Source organism: Rousettus aegyptiacus, unplaced genomic scaffold, assembly GCF_014176215.1.
Source record: "Rousettus aegyptiacus isolate mRouAeg1 unplaced genomic scaffold, mRouAeg1.p scaffold_m13_p_17, whole genome shotgun sequence".
Taxonomy (NCBI): Eukaryota; Metazoa; Chordata; class Mammalia; order Chiroptera; family Pteropodidae; genus Rousettus; species Rousettus aegyptiacus.
The window spans coordinates 15674210-15687866 of NW_023416292.1; the positions used below are offsets into that span (position 1 = coordinate 15674210).

The following is a 13657-nucleotide window of genomic DNA, read 5'->3' on the forward strand; positions in this document are numbered from 1 at the left end:
CCGTGATAAGGATTTTATACATGTTATTTCATTTACTCCTTCTGCATAATGCTATGAGGCAGGTATGTGCCCATCTGGTTAGGCAGGAAGAAATGTTATGCACACGAGACTAAAGCGTCTCTAGTTCCTGACATCACACAGTGACAACCATCTCTCCTTCTCCTAAACACCCCTAAGGTCACAGATGGGCCTCCAGCCATACTTACTCCAGTTCACACACTGCTGCTGGTCTGATCCCCAAGAACGGCACTGATATTTAGGACACCCTCCCCAGCATCGAAGGGCCTCCAACCACCCCCAACATCTTCCTGATGGTAAAGATTGCGCCCAGTTACTAAAACCTCACATTTTAATATCTAGCATGATCTTCTCTAGGTCTTTTTGCAATACTGCCAGCACTTCTATTGACTATTACCAGTTAAAAATGTCCCCCAGAACAGGAGAGACTGATGGAGGCCAGAGAGGCATAAAGGCAAGGACAGCACAAAATGACAAATCAGCACGCACTGGGCCGCGACGGCCCTCCCTCCACTGCCCTAGATGATTGACCAATTACAAAAATAGGCACTAACTCTGCTGTACTTTACCACAAGTACTGTATAGAGTATAACAGAGAGGCAAAAAGCGGGGACTCTGGAGCCAGATCCGGGGCTCCAAGCCCGCTGCGTGGTCCTGGACAACATAATACCACTCTGTGCTTCAGTGCCCTAATCTGTAATACACAGACGGCTAGAGCATCTGCCTCACAGGGTGACTGTTGGTTTAAACGTAGGCCCTCAAGTGTCAGCAGAGTCTTAAATGAGGGATGCGTATTTGTCACAATCCATATACGAAGATGAAGAATCCCTCCCTCCAGTGGTTGAACAATCTGCCCAACATAACACACAGCAAAGGAAAAGCATTTTTACTGTTTGCATTAAAAGAAACTAATGCTCATACGTACTTTGCTCTATGGTTTTTCTCTCCTTCGAGAACAGAAAAGGTCGTGAGAGCACACCCGCCATTGTCTAATGACGCTGATTTTTCAATGAGATTGGTCACGAAATCGTCGAAGTGAGCACCAACTTCCTTCATAAAAAACGGCTTCAACTCCTAGAATTGGAAAACATATAAAGCATTAGGAACTAACGCATGCGTATGGATGAGTAACTTTTCTCAAGGGTTCTCTTACGCGGAGCCGGATCGAAGAAATCCAGGTCCAATGAGCTCACAGGAGTTAAAACGGAAAAGGATTTCTATAGTTGACCTGTAGTTTCAGAAATGACTACTAAAAACGCAACATGATGATTTATGTCTTTAAAACATTTTAAGCATAAATCAAGATATCACCTACAGTGATCACCTACTAAATGAACTCCTACGAATATATAAAATCGAAATAAATAGAAATGATAAAAAACAAGTCTATTTTTATCTGTAAAACAATAGAAAGTAAAAATCAGTATTAAACAATTTTAAGTCTTTTCTTCTTAAGCAATGCTTTCTCCCATGTGCCCACTGTTTATATTTTAGATCATGTCATTTCTACACATCACCAATTTTTAGACTATGTTTATTCCTAACTCCACAGCTACCTATTTATCTAACAGTAACACATATTTTCATAACATAAAGTTATTATACATTTTGGTCCCAGACTATATTTAATACTATATTTAATATCCAGTGTTTGAAAAGTAGGAAGCAAAAAAAAAATAAAATAAAACAACAAAAAAAACTTCTTTAGATTATAACAGCCACCTACTGTGGATGCTCAAACTGTAAATTTAGGTATTTTTAAATTGGCAGGACTCAGCTACATAAAAAAAAAACAAAGAGTTAGTTACTAATTCTTTAATGAAAAAAAAAAAAGTTCTTTCTTTTGAATCAGGGTCCCCAATCCCCAGGCAGGAGACCAGCACCGGTCTGGTCCATGGCCTGTCAGGAATCGGGCTGCACAGCAGGAGGTGAGCGGCTCGCAAGCCATCCAAGCTGCATCTGTATCTGCAGCCGCTACCCAGCGGCTAGCATCTCCACCTCAGCTCCACCGCAGATCGTCAGGCACTAGATTCTCACAGGAGCACCCGTCCTTGGTGCCAAAAAGGTTGGGGACAACTGCTCTAAATAATTTAGGTGAAATCTGAAATATCTGAAGTAGCATTTTTCTAGGTTCTTTTAGACTCAGAGTTTGGCTATGTCCTTTAAAAGTAAAGCCAAAAAATACCAATGTACCTATATGTAGGCTTTTAAAAACGGCTGTCTCCCACAGTTTCCAAACGTCTTTGGGGCACTGGGCAGTGTAGACTACATTAAGGTCCCACCTTTCACAGGACAGCTGATGGAGATGGAAAATACAAGACATACACACAGGAACATGACACAGAAGAGTGTCACCTGAGCAATGTAACTATCGATGAAGACTCAAGGAACACACGATAGTTTAGTAAACAAAGAAACAAAGCTGGGATGATGAGAAATGTCTTTTTCAAGCTGGTGATCGAGCTGAAACCTCAAAGAACCAGTAGGACTCAATTTTAGTGAAAAGTGGCAGAAGGAGACAACGTGATGAAAAGGAGAGAGGAGCTAAAACATCAGCCGAAACAGAAAATACGAATGACGCGGGTAAGTTTTTAGGACAAAATAGAGAAGACTTTGTTCTTTGGAAGACAGACGAGTTTTCACGAAATTGTTTTTGCACGCTGAGGTGATCTCACAGCATTCCTAGCTCCTTTTGCTTGCTCCATCTCCGTTATACGCATGCTTGCTCCATCTACGTTAAACTTCATGCTGAAGTTTTTCAAGAGGATGCTCTCCGACCAAAAGGAAAACAAATCTCCAAAAAGAGAGACATAGAAAAAAGGGTCCTTTCCTCACTTAATCTCTAGAATTGGACTGATGAATAAATAAAGGCTTTTTTCCCCCCAGCTACAAAAATGTCGTCCCATGTAGAAACATACTAAAAAGTTAGAAGGGAAACGATTTGTTCATTCCGCTAAGTGCTAAGTCCGGTTCTGGGTTCTGTTCTAGATGCTGAAGACAGAACAATGGACAGAGCCGAGTCCCTGTGCTCATGGAATTTACAATCCCAGTGGGAGTAAGCAGGATAGCAAATACGCCAGATGGCGTTATGTAAAGAAAGGAAGCCGAGGGGTAGGGGAGGAGCTATTTGTCATAGAGAGGTCAGAGAAAGTTGCAAAGGTAAGATGCCAGTTGAGAAGATGTGAAGAAGGTGAAGAGGGCAACAGTCTCAGTGGGCGTCGGTGGGGACAGCCCCAGGAAGAAAGCGGCAAGAGCGGAAAAGCACTGAGCGGGAACTCCCTTGGCAAGTTTGAGACGCAGCAAGAAGGAAGACTTCACGGCTGAAGCCAAAGTGTGATCAGAACTGAGGCTAGAAAAACAGGGTGTGTGTGTGTGTGTGTGTGTGTGTGTGGCAGGGAGGGGCTAAACCGTATAAGGTCTTTGCCCCCACTCCTATCAATCAGTCCACTGAAATTGGACTCGACAGCAAAAAAAAAAAAAAAAAAAAAAAAGGCCTGGAATTGTGAGATGTGCCAAAGGGAGGCAGACCGTTTCTTGTAGCTAGGATTCCTCATACTCTGGAACCAGTCTCCTTTCCTTCCCAATTAAGCACTGGGTTCATGGTGTATGTTATGCAAACGTCAGTAAAAGCTGCTGAGATCAGGCCCTAATTCACTCAACTCAAGGTGAATAGAGTAGTCAGCTTCTCGTGGCACCCACCGGGGCTTGTGCCTTACCCGCCACCTGCCCACGGATGAGCCTTTGCCATACATTCTGAAGAACTTGAAACTTCTAGCCGTGTAGTAAGAAAACTTACAGCAATCTCCTTACCCTGACCCTCTGTGTCAATTGTACCTTTTACTTTCCTCTTCCTTCTACTCTCTTCCTTTCTCCCCATACCCAGAGAACTCCTACCTTTTCTTCTTTTCTAGTCATCCCACAAAGAAGGGTATCCCTTGTTATCCCAACCCACTGTGTGATCTCAGGGACCAAACAGATTTGGAGAATAAGGAGTACTTCTATCGTCCAGCACCTATGGAAGTGAACAGATACACACAGCTCTGCTCTTACTGAGCTGTCTTGTCAGTGAGGGAAGACATAAATTATTAATGGTACAGTGACTGACACAAAGAAAGAACAGTTCACAGTGACAGGAGAATGAAGAAAGAAGGAAAAGATAAAAACCACAGGCATCTCATTAGAGCGAGGGTCGCTCTGTGGCGGTAATAGATGCTAAGATGTTAACTTTCTTTGCAACATCTTGTAACTTTCTTTCACAGCCCGCTCTCCCACCTATGACTGCGAACTCAGACAATGCAGAACAAACACTCCCTGGGTATGCAGAGCTAAAAAGGTTCCTATTTTAATGTGATTAATTCATGTATCTTTTTTTCCCTGTAATAAAATTTATGCGAGCAGTACGGGAATCCATGCTTGAGCTAGCACAGTACTAAGGGAAAAGACGTCTTTAGCGCTAATAACAAAGTGGTGGAAGAAATGTGAGCTTCCGTTCGGGCAGACCTGGGTTCAGATTCTACTCTGTCTCTTGTACAGAGCCTTAGGCAAGTTATTTCACTTACTTCCAAAATTGAGATGGATAACATCTAACTTGCTAAACTGTTGCGTGAACTTAATTTTTTTAAAGTTCAAAACAGAAACAAGATCCTGTAATAATGCACAGCACAGGACTTGACATAGTTATCACTCTACAGATATTTGTAGCTCCAACCCCTCCGCACTCAGTCAGAGCTGACCTATAAGGAAAAAAGTAAAGCAACGTACAATAAAAACTGCAATACAGGCCCATTCTACCATTCGGAGCAATTACTATTAAAAGGTAACTTATTTAAATCCACCATACTCCTATACACAGCATTACACTAACTAGGTGCTTGGTGTTCATTTCTTAATTGCCCTTCCCTCTTTCTCTGAAAAATTCAAGTTGATAGGAGCTGCTGCACTGGGAGACAAGAAAGAACTCTACTGTGGACAGTGGTTAACGAAGACGTGGTGTCTTTCATGTATCCAGGTAATGATGAAAATAAAGAGTGGCCGCTCGTTACTGTCACTCCGTTTGCAAGAGGGACTATAGAAAAAACACAAGAAGAGCTCGACTTCTGTCTTCTTCTGAGCTCACCTGTAACATGAAACTGGCCTCAATTAGAACTTCAAAATGGCTGGCAGTAAACTGAGTAATGTCTAATGGCAGCAACCTGAAAAGGAGGTGGGTGGTTTCAGGCTTTCTGATTTGCTTATCTTTCCCATCTGAGCTCTAGTAACATCGGTCTCACCCGGCCCCATGGACAATGGTGGTCCCAGCACAAAAGATGGACGGAAGGACAATGGAAGAAAGCAAACAGGTAGTGACTATAAACTAGAAAAGTAGGTGCTTCGACGCTTCATTAAACAGAATCGCTACGTTTTAGAGTTCAAAGAGAACTAATTTTTAAAATAAGCAGCCAAAGTAGACAGCCTCTAAGATTCAAAGAATGGGGAATGACCTCGAAGAAGCAAAGAGCCTCTGGTCGGAACACACAGTGTAGGCACACGCCAGTGATCAGACTAGGCACACGCCAGTGATTAGACATGAAGCTAGAGAAGCAAGCAGGGACTAGATAAGAAGGACCTTTAAGCCCTTTTAAGAGTTTTTCATTTCATTTTATCCTAAAGGTAACAGGAAACCAGTGATATTTTAAGCACAAGGTTTGCAAACATGTTCTAATATGCATTTTAGAAAGATAAATCTTATAAAAAGGGCTTCCAAGCAGAGGTTACTTTGCACTGAGTCTTAAAATGAGAAAAGAGTAGGGTCATTCATGAACAGATAAAATAATGCTTTCAAAGGCACAGAGGCATGAAAAAAAAATTGGAAGTAGGTTGACAGAAAGAAACATACAGTAAAAATGTATATTCTGAATACAGAGCTTAACAAAGTATACTCTGGCTCCACAAGGTCATATTGCCAGTCTATGAATCATTTGTTTTCCTGATTTGCCACCTGGCTTTGCACAGAAAACCTCTTCACCTCACAGTGGCATGGAGCCAGATACCTGACCTTTTGGAGCAAAACAGCTAACACAATGGAAGAGGTAACATAGTGTTTGAGTCTAAATCTAAACTGACTCGAGAGATCTCCCCCTAACAAATCACTCTGCAGTTACTGCATCTTATTCTTTTCCTTCATTACCCCTTAAACAATTTTAAATTCTCTATGCTTCTATTTTTTGGTGTCTTAATGTCTGCCTCCCGACCTGACTTGAAACTCCATGTCTTTTTGTTAGCCTCTGTATGGCCGGCTCTCTGCAAAGCAACTGGAAAGGCTGTTCAGCTGTTAAATATAATTCTGAACAGCTTTGGAAACCAACCCCTGGCACCGAAACGCCTACTCATCCCACTGCTGGCTTTACTCCGTGTCTATTGCAATGCAGAAAGTAGTTATCAAAACACTCCCTAGCCCAATTTCCGCCTAGAAGCTATGAAAGGAAAGGGGCTAAACACCAGCATTGCCGTCGCTGGTGACAGCTAGTAGTTATTGGATGGCGGCTGTGTGCTAAGTACTCTCTGAGGGGCTTTTACATATTATTTCTAGTCTTAAAACAGCCTTGAAGTACGCAGTAGAATTCGTATTTACATAGTAGATCTAGGCCAGAACAAGTCAAGTGATGTAACCTGCACAAGGTCATAGGACTTGTAAACTGCACAACCAGGATCAGAACCCTGGTCTACTATGATGTCACAGGGGTTCGTATTATATTACATTGCGTCCTGCTATACTTTATCTGAAATATTTTCGATACAATTAGCACCATGAGCCAAAAAAAGCAAAAACCCCAGAAGCCAATGAGTACATGTAGCTTGAAAATGGTAGGTTACCTAATAAAAAGGTGTTATTTCGCTTAGTTCTACTGCAAACATTTCATTTGAAAGGATCGATGTAGAAGAGGTTTATAGTCTTATTAAATATGCATTGCAATGAACTCCTCCATATTTAAAAGAAAAAGAAAACTTGTTTGATAGTTAAGTCTTGAGCGTAACTATTCTACAATCCAAAGGTTCGAGATAAACTAGCAACTAATAAAAATTAGAGCTCTGAATTAGAATCCCTTTTTATTTAAAATAATAAAATTCATTCTGGACTGTCTCCCAATTTAAATTAGACTACAATATTCTTCACATCACATTTCTATTCGTCTCATGAACTGAAACACATTGATTTATCTTAATCTACTTGGGCAGCTTCCTCATCTTAACTATCCAAATGGTATATTATTCTGTTTCTCGTCATCTTCACCTGCCTCCTTCACTTATTAGCTATTGTTAAATACTAATAGTTAATAAATTATATATACAGATACATACATATGCAATGTATGTCAATGACACATAGAGATGGATATGTACGCACATGTATATAAATGACTACCATAAAATTATTTTAAGTCATATTTCAAAGAATATTTTATCACAAAAAAACACAAAATATTGAGAAAAATATACAAACTGAACACATAAATTGATGTTGATTTTGATGACATATCTCTGACAAACATGCCTGCCTATATGTGTCTACACACATCTGTGAGTGACAGAAGAAAAATTATTGGGAGGAAATAAACCAAAATGTTACCCCTGAGTGGTGGGCATGTATGGGTGGTTTCCTTTTTATACTTTGTCTCTTATAAATTTTCTGCAGTGAGCCTGTACTGCGCTTCTATAATCAGATAAATAACTACTTTATATAAGAAAATATATTCCTCCTGTTCTTAAAGTAATCAATCCTATATGGTAGCACATTAAAATGAAATCTTAACAAACCTTGGGCATATTTTTTAAAAAGAATTTAATTTATTCAATCTAAGATGTCACTAATTTTTGTTTGGCACTAAGAAAGAAAAAAAAAAGCTGCCAAGTAAATAAAGCACGGTGCTTTTTTTTATTTTCAAAGATACTAAAATATTAGAAAATAAAAGTTTCTGTCAATCAGTGACATGCAGAATATTACCATTTGACTAGTTTTGATGTTTTAGATTCTCAGTAACTGTAAAATAGAGAGTAACTATCACCTGTGAGGTCAACAGAGCTCTAAAATGGTGTAACTTCTTATCACGAATACCAACCTAAATTGACATTACAGTTTTCAATGACACAACTTCTTCAGAATCCCAACACCTCACGTCACGCGCCTGACAAAGTAACCAAGTAGCTATTCATGGAAACGAAATTACAGAGCATTCCTGAGAAGGCAGTACAGCAGGTTCCTCTCGACATTTCATAAGTGAAAAAATCATAAAGAACGATAAACTGACTTTACCAAGGTTCATCAAAGCAGACTAGATGCTGATAGATATACATATTTAGGTAAAATGAAAAAAAGCAGAAAGGGAAATATCACAGTTATGTAGCTAAAAGAAGATAAGATTTGAGAGCAGATCAGAAGCAGAAAAGTAAAATGGACAGTTGTAGTAGAGACTATTAGTTGCCGAGGTCGACCCCCCACCCCTTGCTTAGCCCCTTCCCTGGTACTAGAATCCCTGGTTTTCACCTGGGCATATGATTGCCCAGAAGAAATAAATTTCCCAGTCTCTCTCCCCTTACACCTAGGTGTGGCGAAGCGACTGAGTTCTTGCCAATGAGAATCAAGCGGAATTGGTTTGACAAAACCTCCGGGAAACGTCCTAAAAAGGTAGCTGGTACCTGTTCCTTGCCTTCTTTTTCCACATCAGTTCTGCTCCTCAAATGCATGAAATGGCGGAAGCCATTTCGACAAGAAGGGGGAATCACAGCCTCCGAATGGTGGGGCAGGGAGATCAAAGGAACCAGGGTCCCCGAGGACCACGAAGTCACCACACCGGCTCTGGGCTTCTCGCCTCTAGATGATTTACGTGAGAGCGAAGCACACTTCTACCTTGTTTAAGCCACCATTATTTGAGTTTATCTTGTGTTACTATTACGGCACAACCTAAACTCAACTTAAATAATAAAAGAAATTCTGGGCAAAAAAAAAAAAAACTTAGACTTATCTCTCCAGCAGTCTGTCAATACATCAGGTAGACTGGCATTGTCAAACAAACTGTTTTAGAAGCGGTTACATGAATGAGCAACAAACCACAAAGAGAGGTACTCATGTGCACACACGCCGTCTGCACCTTACTCATTACGATTTCTTCATTTAATGGTTGGACAGAAGGTACCGATGTGAAAAACAATACAGGAAGTGCCATATAAGATGCAAACAAAGCATGCTGCAACAAATATGCATTTTTAAGAAGTAGAAACAGAAATTTTTCACCCATTAAATTTTCACATATACTTAACATTTCCTCTATAAAATTGTGTGTGTTAATAACTGTACAAAGATTGATAGCAAAGACACTCTTTTCTCAGCCTATTTACTTTTCTCTGGAAACTGTCCTCAAAGGTGAGGACAGCCATCCAATGTCCAGCCAGGGCTGCACTTCACAGTTCTGCCCTCCTCACCGAAACCCAATTCTCTCAAAAATCTGAAACGCTGAGCTTAGAAACCTCGTTAACTGAAAAATTCAGAAATATCTGAACTCTTGCTACTGAAATCCTTTCCCTTTCCAAAGCTTGAATGTTCTCCCTCTCCCAGGATTCTATGAGAAAATTCATATCTTTCAAATATATTTCCTTTTATGTTTAAATAAACCAGAGTAGGTTTCTGTTATTTGCAACCAAAAGAAAAAATTGAACTAACACAATGTTAAAAACAAAGCTAATTTCTCTATTAAGTTGGTTGGGATTTAATCATTTGAATCTCCCTTGAACTGCTCCAAAGTCTTTTAAGTCTTATTACAACACATTTCTAAGGATTTCACAAGGTCATAGCTCAGGGTTACACGACATTGCATGATTCCCACTAGCACTAGTTGATTTATTTTTTTAAATTAAGTACTTAAAACTTCTTTATGAAAGCATTTAGACCGATAAGTGACTTTAAGAGATTCAATCGGTTCGACCCACTAAGTTAAACTCACTGATGTCCTAACCTCTCGTTTCTCACAGCTTTCCTTACTACAAGTTGTTTATCTAAAATTTTACATAGTTCTGTGTAGGTTGCTAGATTTAGTAAAAAATATATAGGACAGCCAGTTAAATCTGAATGTAATAAACAACGAAACTTTTTTAGTCTAAGTATATCTTGAATATTGCATGATGACTAAAAAATTTTGTTGTTTATTTTAAATTCAAACTAAGCATATTGTATCTTATCTGACAACTCTAATTCTGTGGGGCTGAAAAGTTACTCAATATGATCATAGACTACTGTTTCCCTTTACAACAGGAAATAGTGAATTAGGAGCAAAAGTCCACACTGGCTACAAAATTATGACAGATGATTAGAGCTGAAGGGGACCTTGGAAACGGAGAAAAGAACAAGGAAATTTTACGACCCCAAACAATATTCACATACCTGTCACCTACATAGTCATTTCACATTAGTAAATGAGAACCAATAAAACAAAACGACAAAATGTAACCAGTTAGAGATCACTCTTGTAAATGGGATAATTTAAGTAAATAAGATTATATATGTAAGCCACCTAGTGCAGAGCGTAGACTATAACATGACTTCTAAATGTGGCTCCCACCTGCTCCCTGTTTACTCCATCTGAAACACTAAAACATTACACTCACTTCCTTTCTTGTCTCATTGTCTCTCAAACTCTATCAATTATCCTCAACTTTGATATCAAAATTTAGATATATAAATAGAAGAGCTCAAATTAAGGACAGGTGTGAAGGTTGTCAAATACTAAGCATTCCTAACATGTATCCGAAACATTCCAATTAATAAACACTGCAAGATGTTCACTCTCATTAGATAGGAAAATGCCAATGAAAACATTCCTAAAAAAATTTGTGATTCATTCAGAACGAAGCACCGTGTAATAAATACAGAGTATGTACAAAGGGTACAAATAAACTAAGAACTCGGAACTGTGAAGTAGGGAAGGCATCACTTCGAGGTGGGCTGTTTAAAAAACTGGAGAAGCAGCAAGCAGCGTCTGAGCCAGAATTTGAAAGATACACAGTATTGTGTTGTGACTGGTGAAGGTAGGAAGTTAAGAAAACTTCGAACAGAAAGAGCTTCGTGAACAAGGCGTGAAGGCAGAGAAAAAAAATCCCTAACAATCTAGCCCCAGGTTTCCAACTCTATTTTTCTTCCTGTCATGCCTCTACGGGGGCACAGATGCCAATCAAACATCATTTTCAAGATACAGTGTGAGACTCTCAGCTCTTAACCTCTCTTCAAGACCTGCCCTCCTGTTGTACGAGACTGGCCCGCTCAGCCACCTTCACACAGCTTGCGCAACGCAGAGAAAGAAACAAGGCCAGCTCGGCCAACGTCCACCTTTCCCTCAGCCTCTTTTCCCTCATTTGCTTCATTCCTTTCTCTACCCTTCGAATCTTCCCGAGCAAACTAAAGAATATAATTCCTATTCACTGACTAATGTATAAAGCAGGTAAGCAGAGAAAATTCTCTTTAAAAACAAAGTTTCCACTTAACTCCTTGAAACATTCCCTCCATTCCCCTTCTACTCTCTTTCCCCCCACATTTCCTTCCCACTCCACACTCTTTTCCTCTCTGGGTTTCTGATTCTACATTTAAAAAGTTCCCCTCCCACTCTGCATTCTAAAAAGAAATAGAAGTAATGGCAGGGATGGCCTGTCCTTTCGCCTGTTTGAGACTTTCCTGCACGAATGAGCACAACGGGGCTTTGTGTTCTTGCTTGGAAGGGGAGAAGGAGCAAACGAGGAACGGAAGGGGAATTTGAAAAGGAATGGATGATAAAATCAGGTGTCTGGCCTGTCTAGGGAGGAACAAGGGTTGGAAACAATCTAATAAGCCATAAAACCCAAATTTCTTTATTTTAATCACTAAATCTGTAAGAAGAGGCCCTTAAAAATGGCACATGTACCTGTATATTAAATAGTTTTCTTTTCTTGGACAAGTTATAAATTATCTCAGAGATAAGTGGAAGTTACCTAATAATCAAGTTTTTAAACACAATGGAGCAATAAAATCATTCATTAGAAATGACATTCACCAGAAATGACCTTGATCGTTGTAGTTTTAAAGGCTTATTTATACACGTAACCTAAGGGAATCAAAAAAAGTAAGTAAAATGTAACAAACTATTGAAACAGCACATAAATCACGTGGCCGGCTTAAAACATTCTGCCCCGTCACAGCAGATCAGTGATGAACACAACCCTTGAATTATTCTAGAGACAGCACTGTACGTGTGCCACCCCTGCCTTCCAGCGGCACCAGGAACCAAAGTCTCATCTCTCCCAGGGGAACCAAGGACTGGGTGGGACATGACTGGAACCTGAACAAAGGGACACTTTCCGAAGTAAAGGGTCCACTGCCCAGGAAGACCCAGTGCTGAAGTCCCTTACTGTGTTAGCCAAGTTCCAACGTCATCGATTAAAACTTTCCCGCCAGCACTTCTGCATGCCTATTCCCCTGACTCCTTACAACCCTCTGATGGTAAGCCGTCCGGGAGGTCAGGTTTTCAGTGATACAGCTTCCCGTTCTCCTTGCTTATTAGCGCGATACAAGTGAAGTGACTAATTTCTCCACTGCAAAACTCTGTTCAGTGTTTGGCTCTGCTGTGTGGGGGGAGCAGGGCACATACAAATTCCCTTCCTGTTGAGTTACACTATTAACTAGGAATCTAGACTCAGAGTTTCAAGCATAGTAAATACACCTTTCTGATATCAGTGTGTAAACCAATATGACAAATGGCTACATTACAGAAATTGCTAAAATATCTACAGAATTAACTGGGGAGGAATCTTTAATGTTAAATAAATAGATATTTTTACTAAAATTTCTAGTGACAGCATCATCCTTGGACTCAAAAAAATGCTGTCATCTCCAACAAATGAGATGAAAATAAAAATGATAAGCCCCAGGACTGGAAGATAAACTAAAAAACTAGCTCTGATAATTACAAAGACATGAATACTGAAGTGAATGTAAAAACCTTGCATATACTGTTTTATGAAATATTATGATGTTGTAAATTATAAGATATTTGGCCTTCATCCATGGTTCCTAACTCATAGCTACCAAAACCCTTGGAACTTCCTATATGTGGAGTGATAAAGGTGTCTGTTATGTTAAGTAGGTGACTTTTGGACTCCACTCAAAAGTGGGCGCTGGTTGCCAGGAAAACCAATCATGTGATTAGAAATTTGGAACTTTCTGTCCCAGCCCGACCTGACCCCTGCCCTCCTTAGAAACCCAGGAGGGTCAGAGTTGGTCCTCCTTGCTGGGGAACCAGAGTGCTTCCACCTGGCAGGCCTCAGGCTCCCTAAGGACAGGGTGTCCTTTGTTTGGGACCTCACCCTATGTATCTCATCTGGCTGTTGATTCCTATCCTGTGTAATAAATCAGTAACCTAGTTTGAAAACGGGATTTCCTAAGTTCTGTAGGCATTGTGGCAAATTAATCAGACCAAAAAAGGGGTTTGTGGGAGCCTCTGATTTATTGCCAGTGAGTCAGTACACATGACAGATGAAATGAACTTGGGATTGGCATTGAGTTGGACGGGGTCACTGGGACCTCCAATCTCAAGCCAGATGGTCAGAAGCACAGGCAACCTGGGCTTGCTTCTGACATCTAATG

General features: G+C 40.1%; 1 protein-coding gene across 2 annotated transcripts in view; it reads right to left on the reverse strand.

The window, feature by feature from the left end:
- Positions 1–13657, reverse strand: part of SOAT1 (sterol O-acyltransferase 1) — a 56490-nt gene that overhangs the window by 12932 nt on the left and 29901 nt on the right. For both annotated transcript variants that reach the window (XM_016141186.2, XM_016141187.2), the window contains one exon: positions 944–1092. In XM_016141186.2, the coding sequence (XP_015996672.1) occupies positions 944–1092 (149 nt within the window). The remainder of the gene's footprint in view (positions 1–943; positions 1093–13657) is intronic.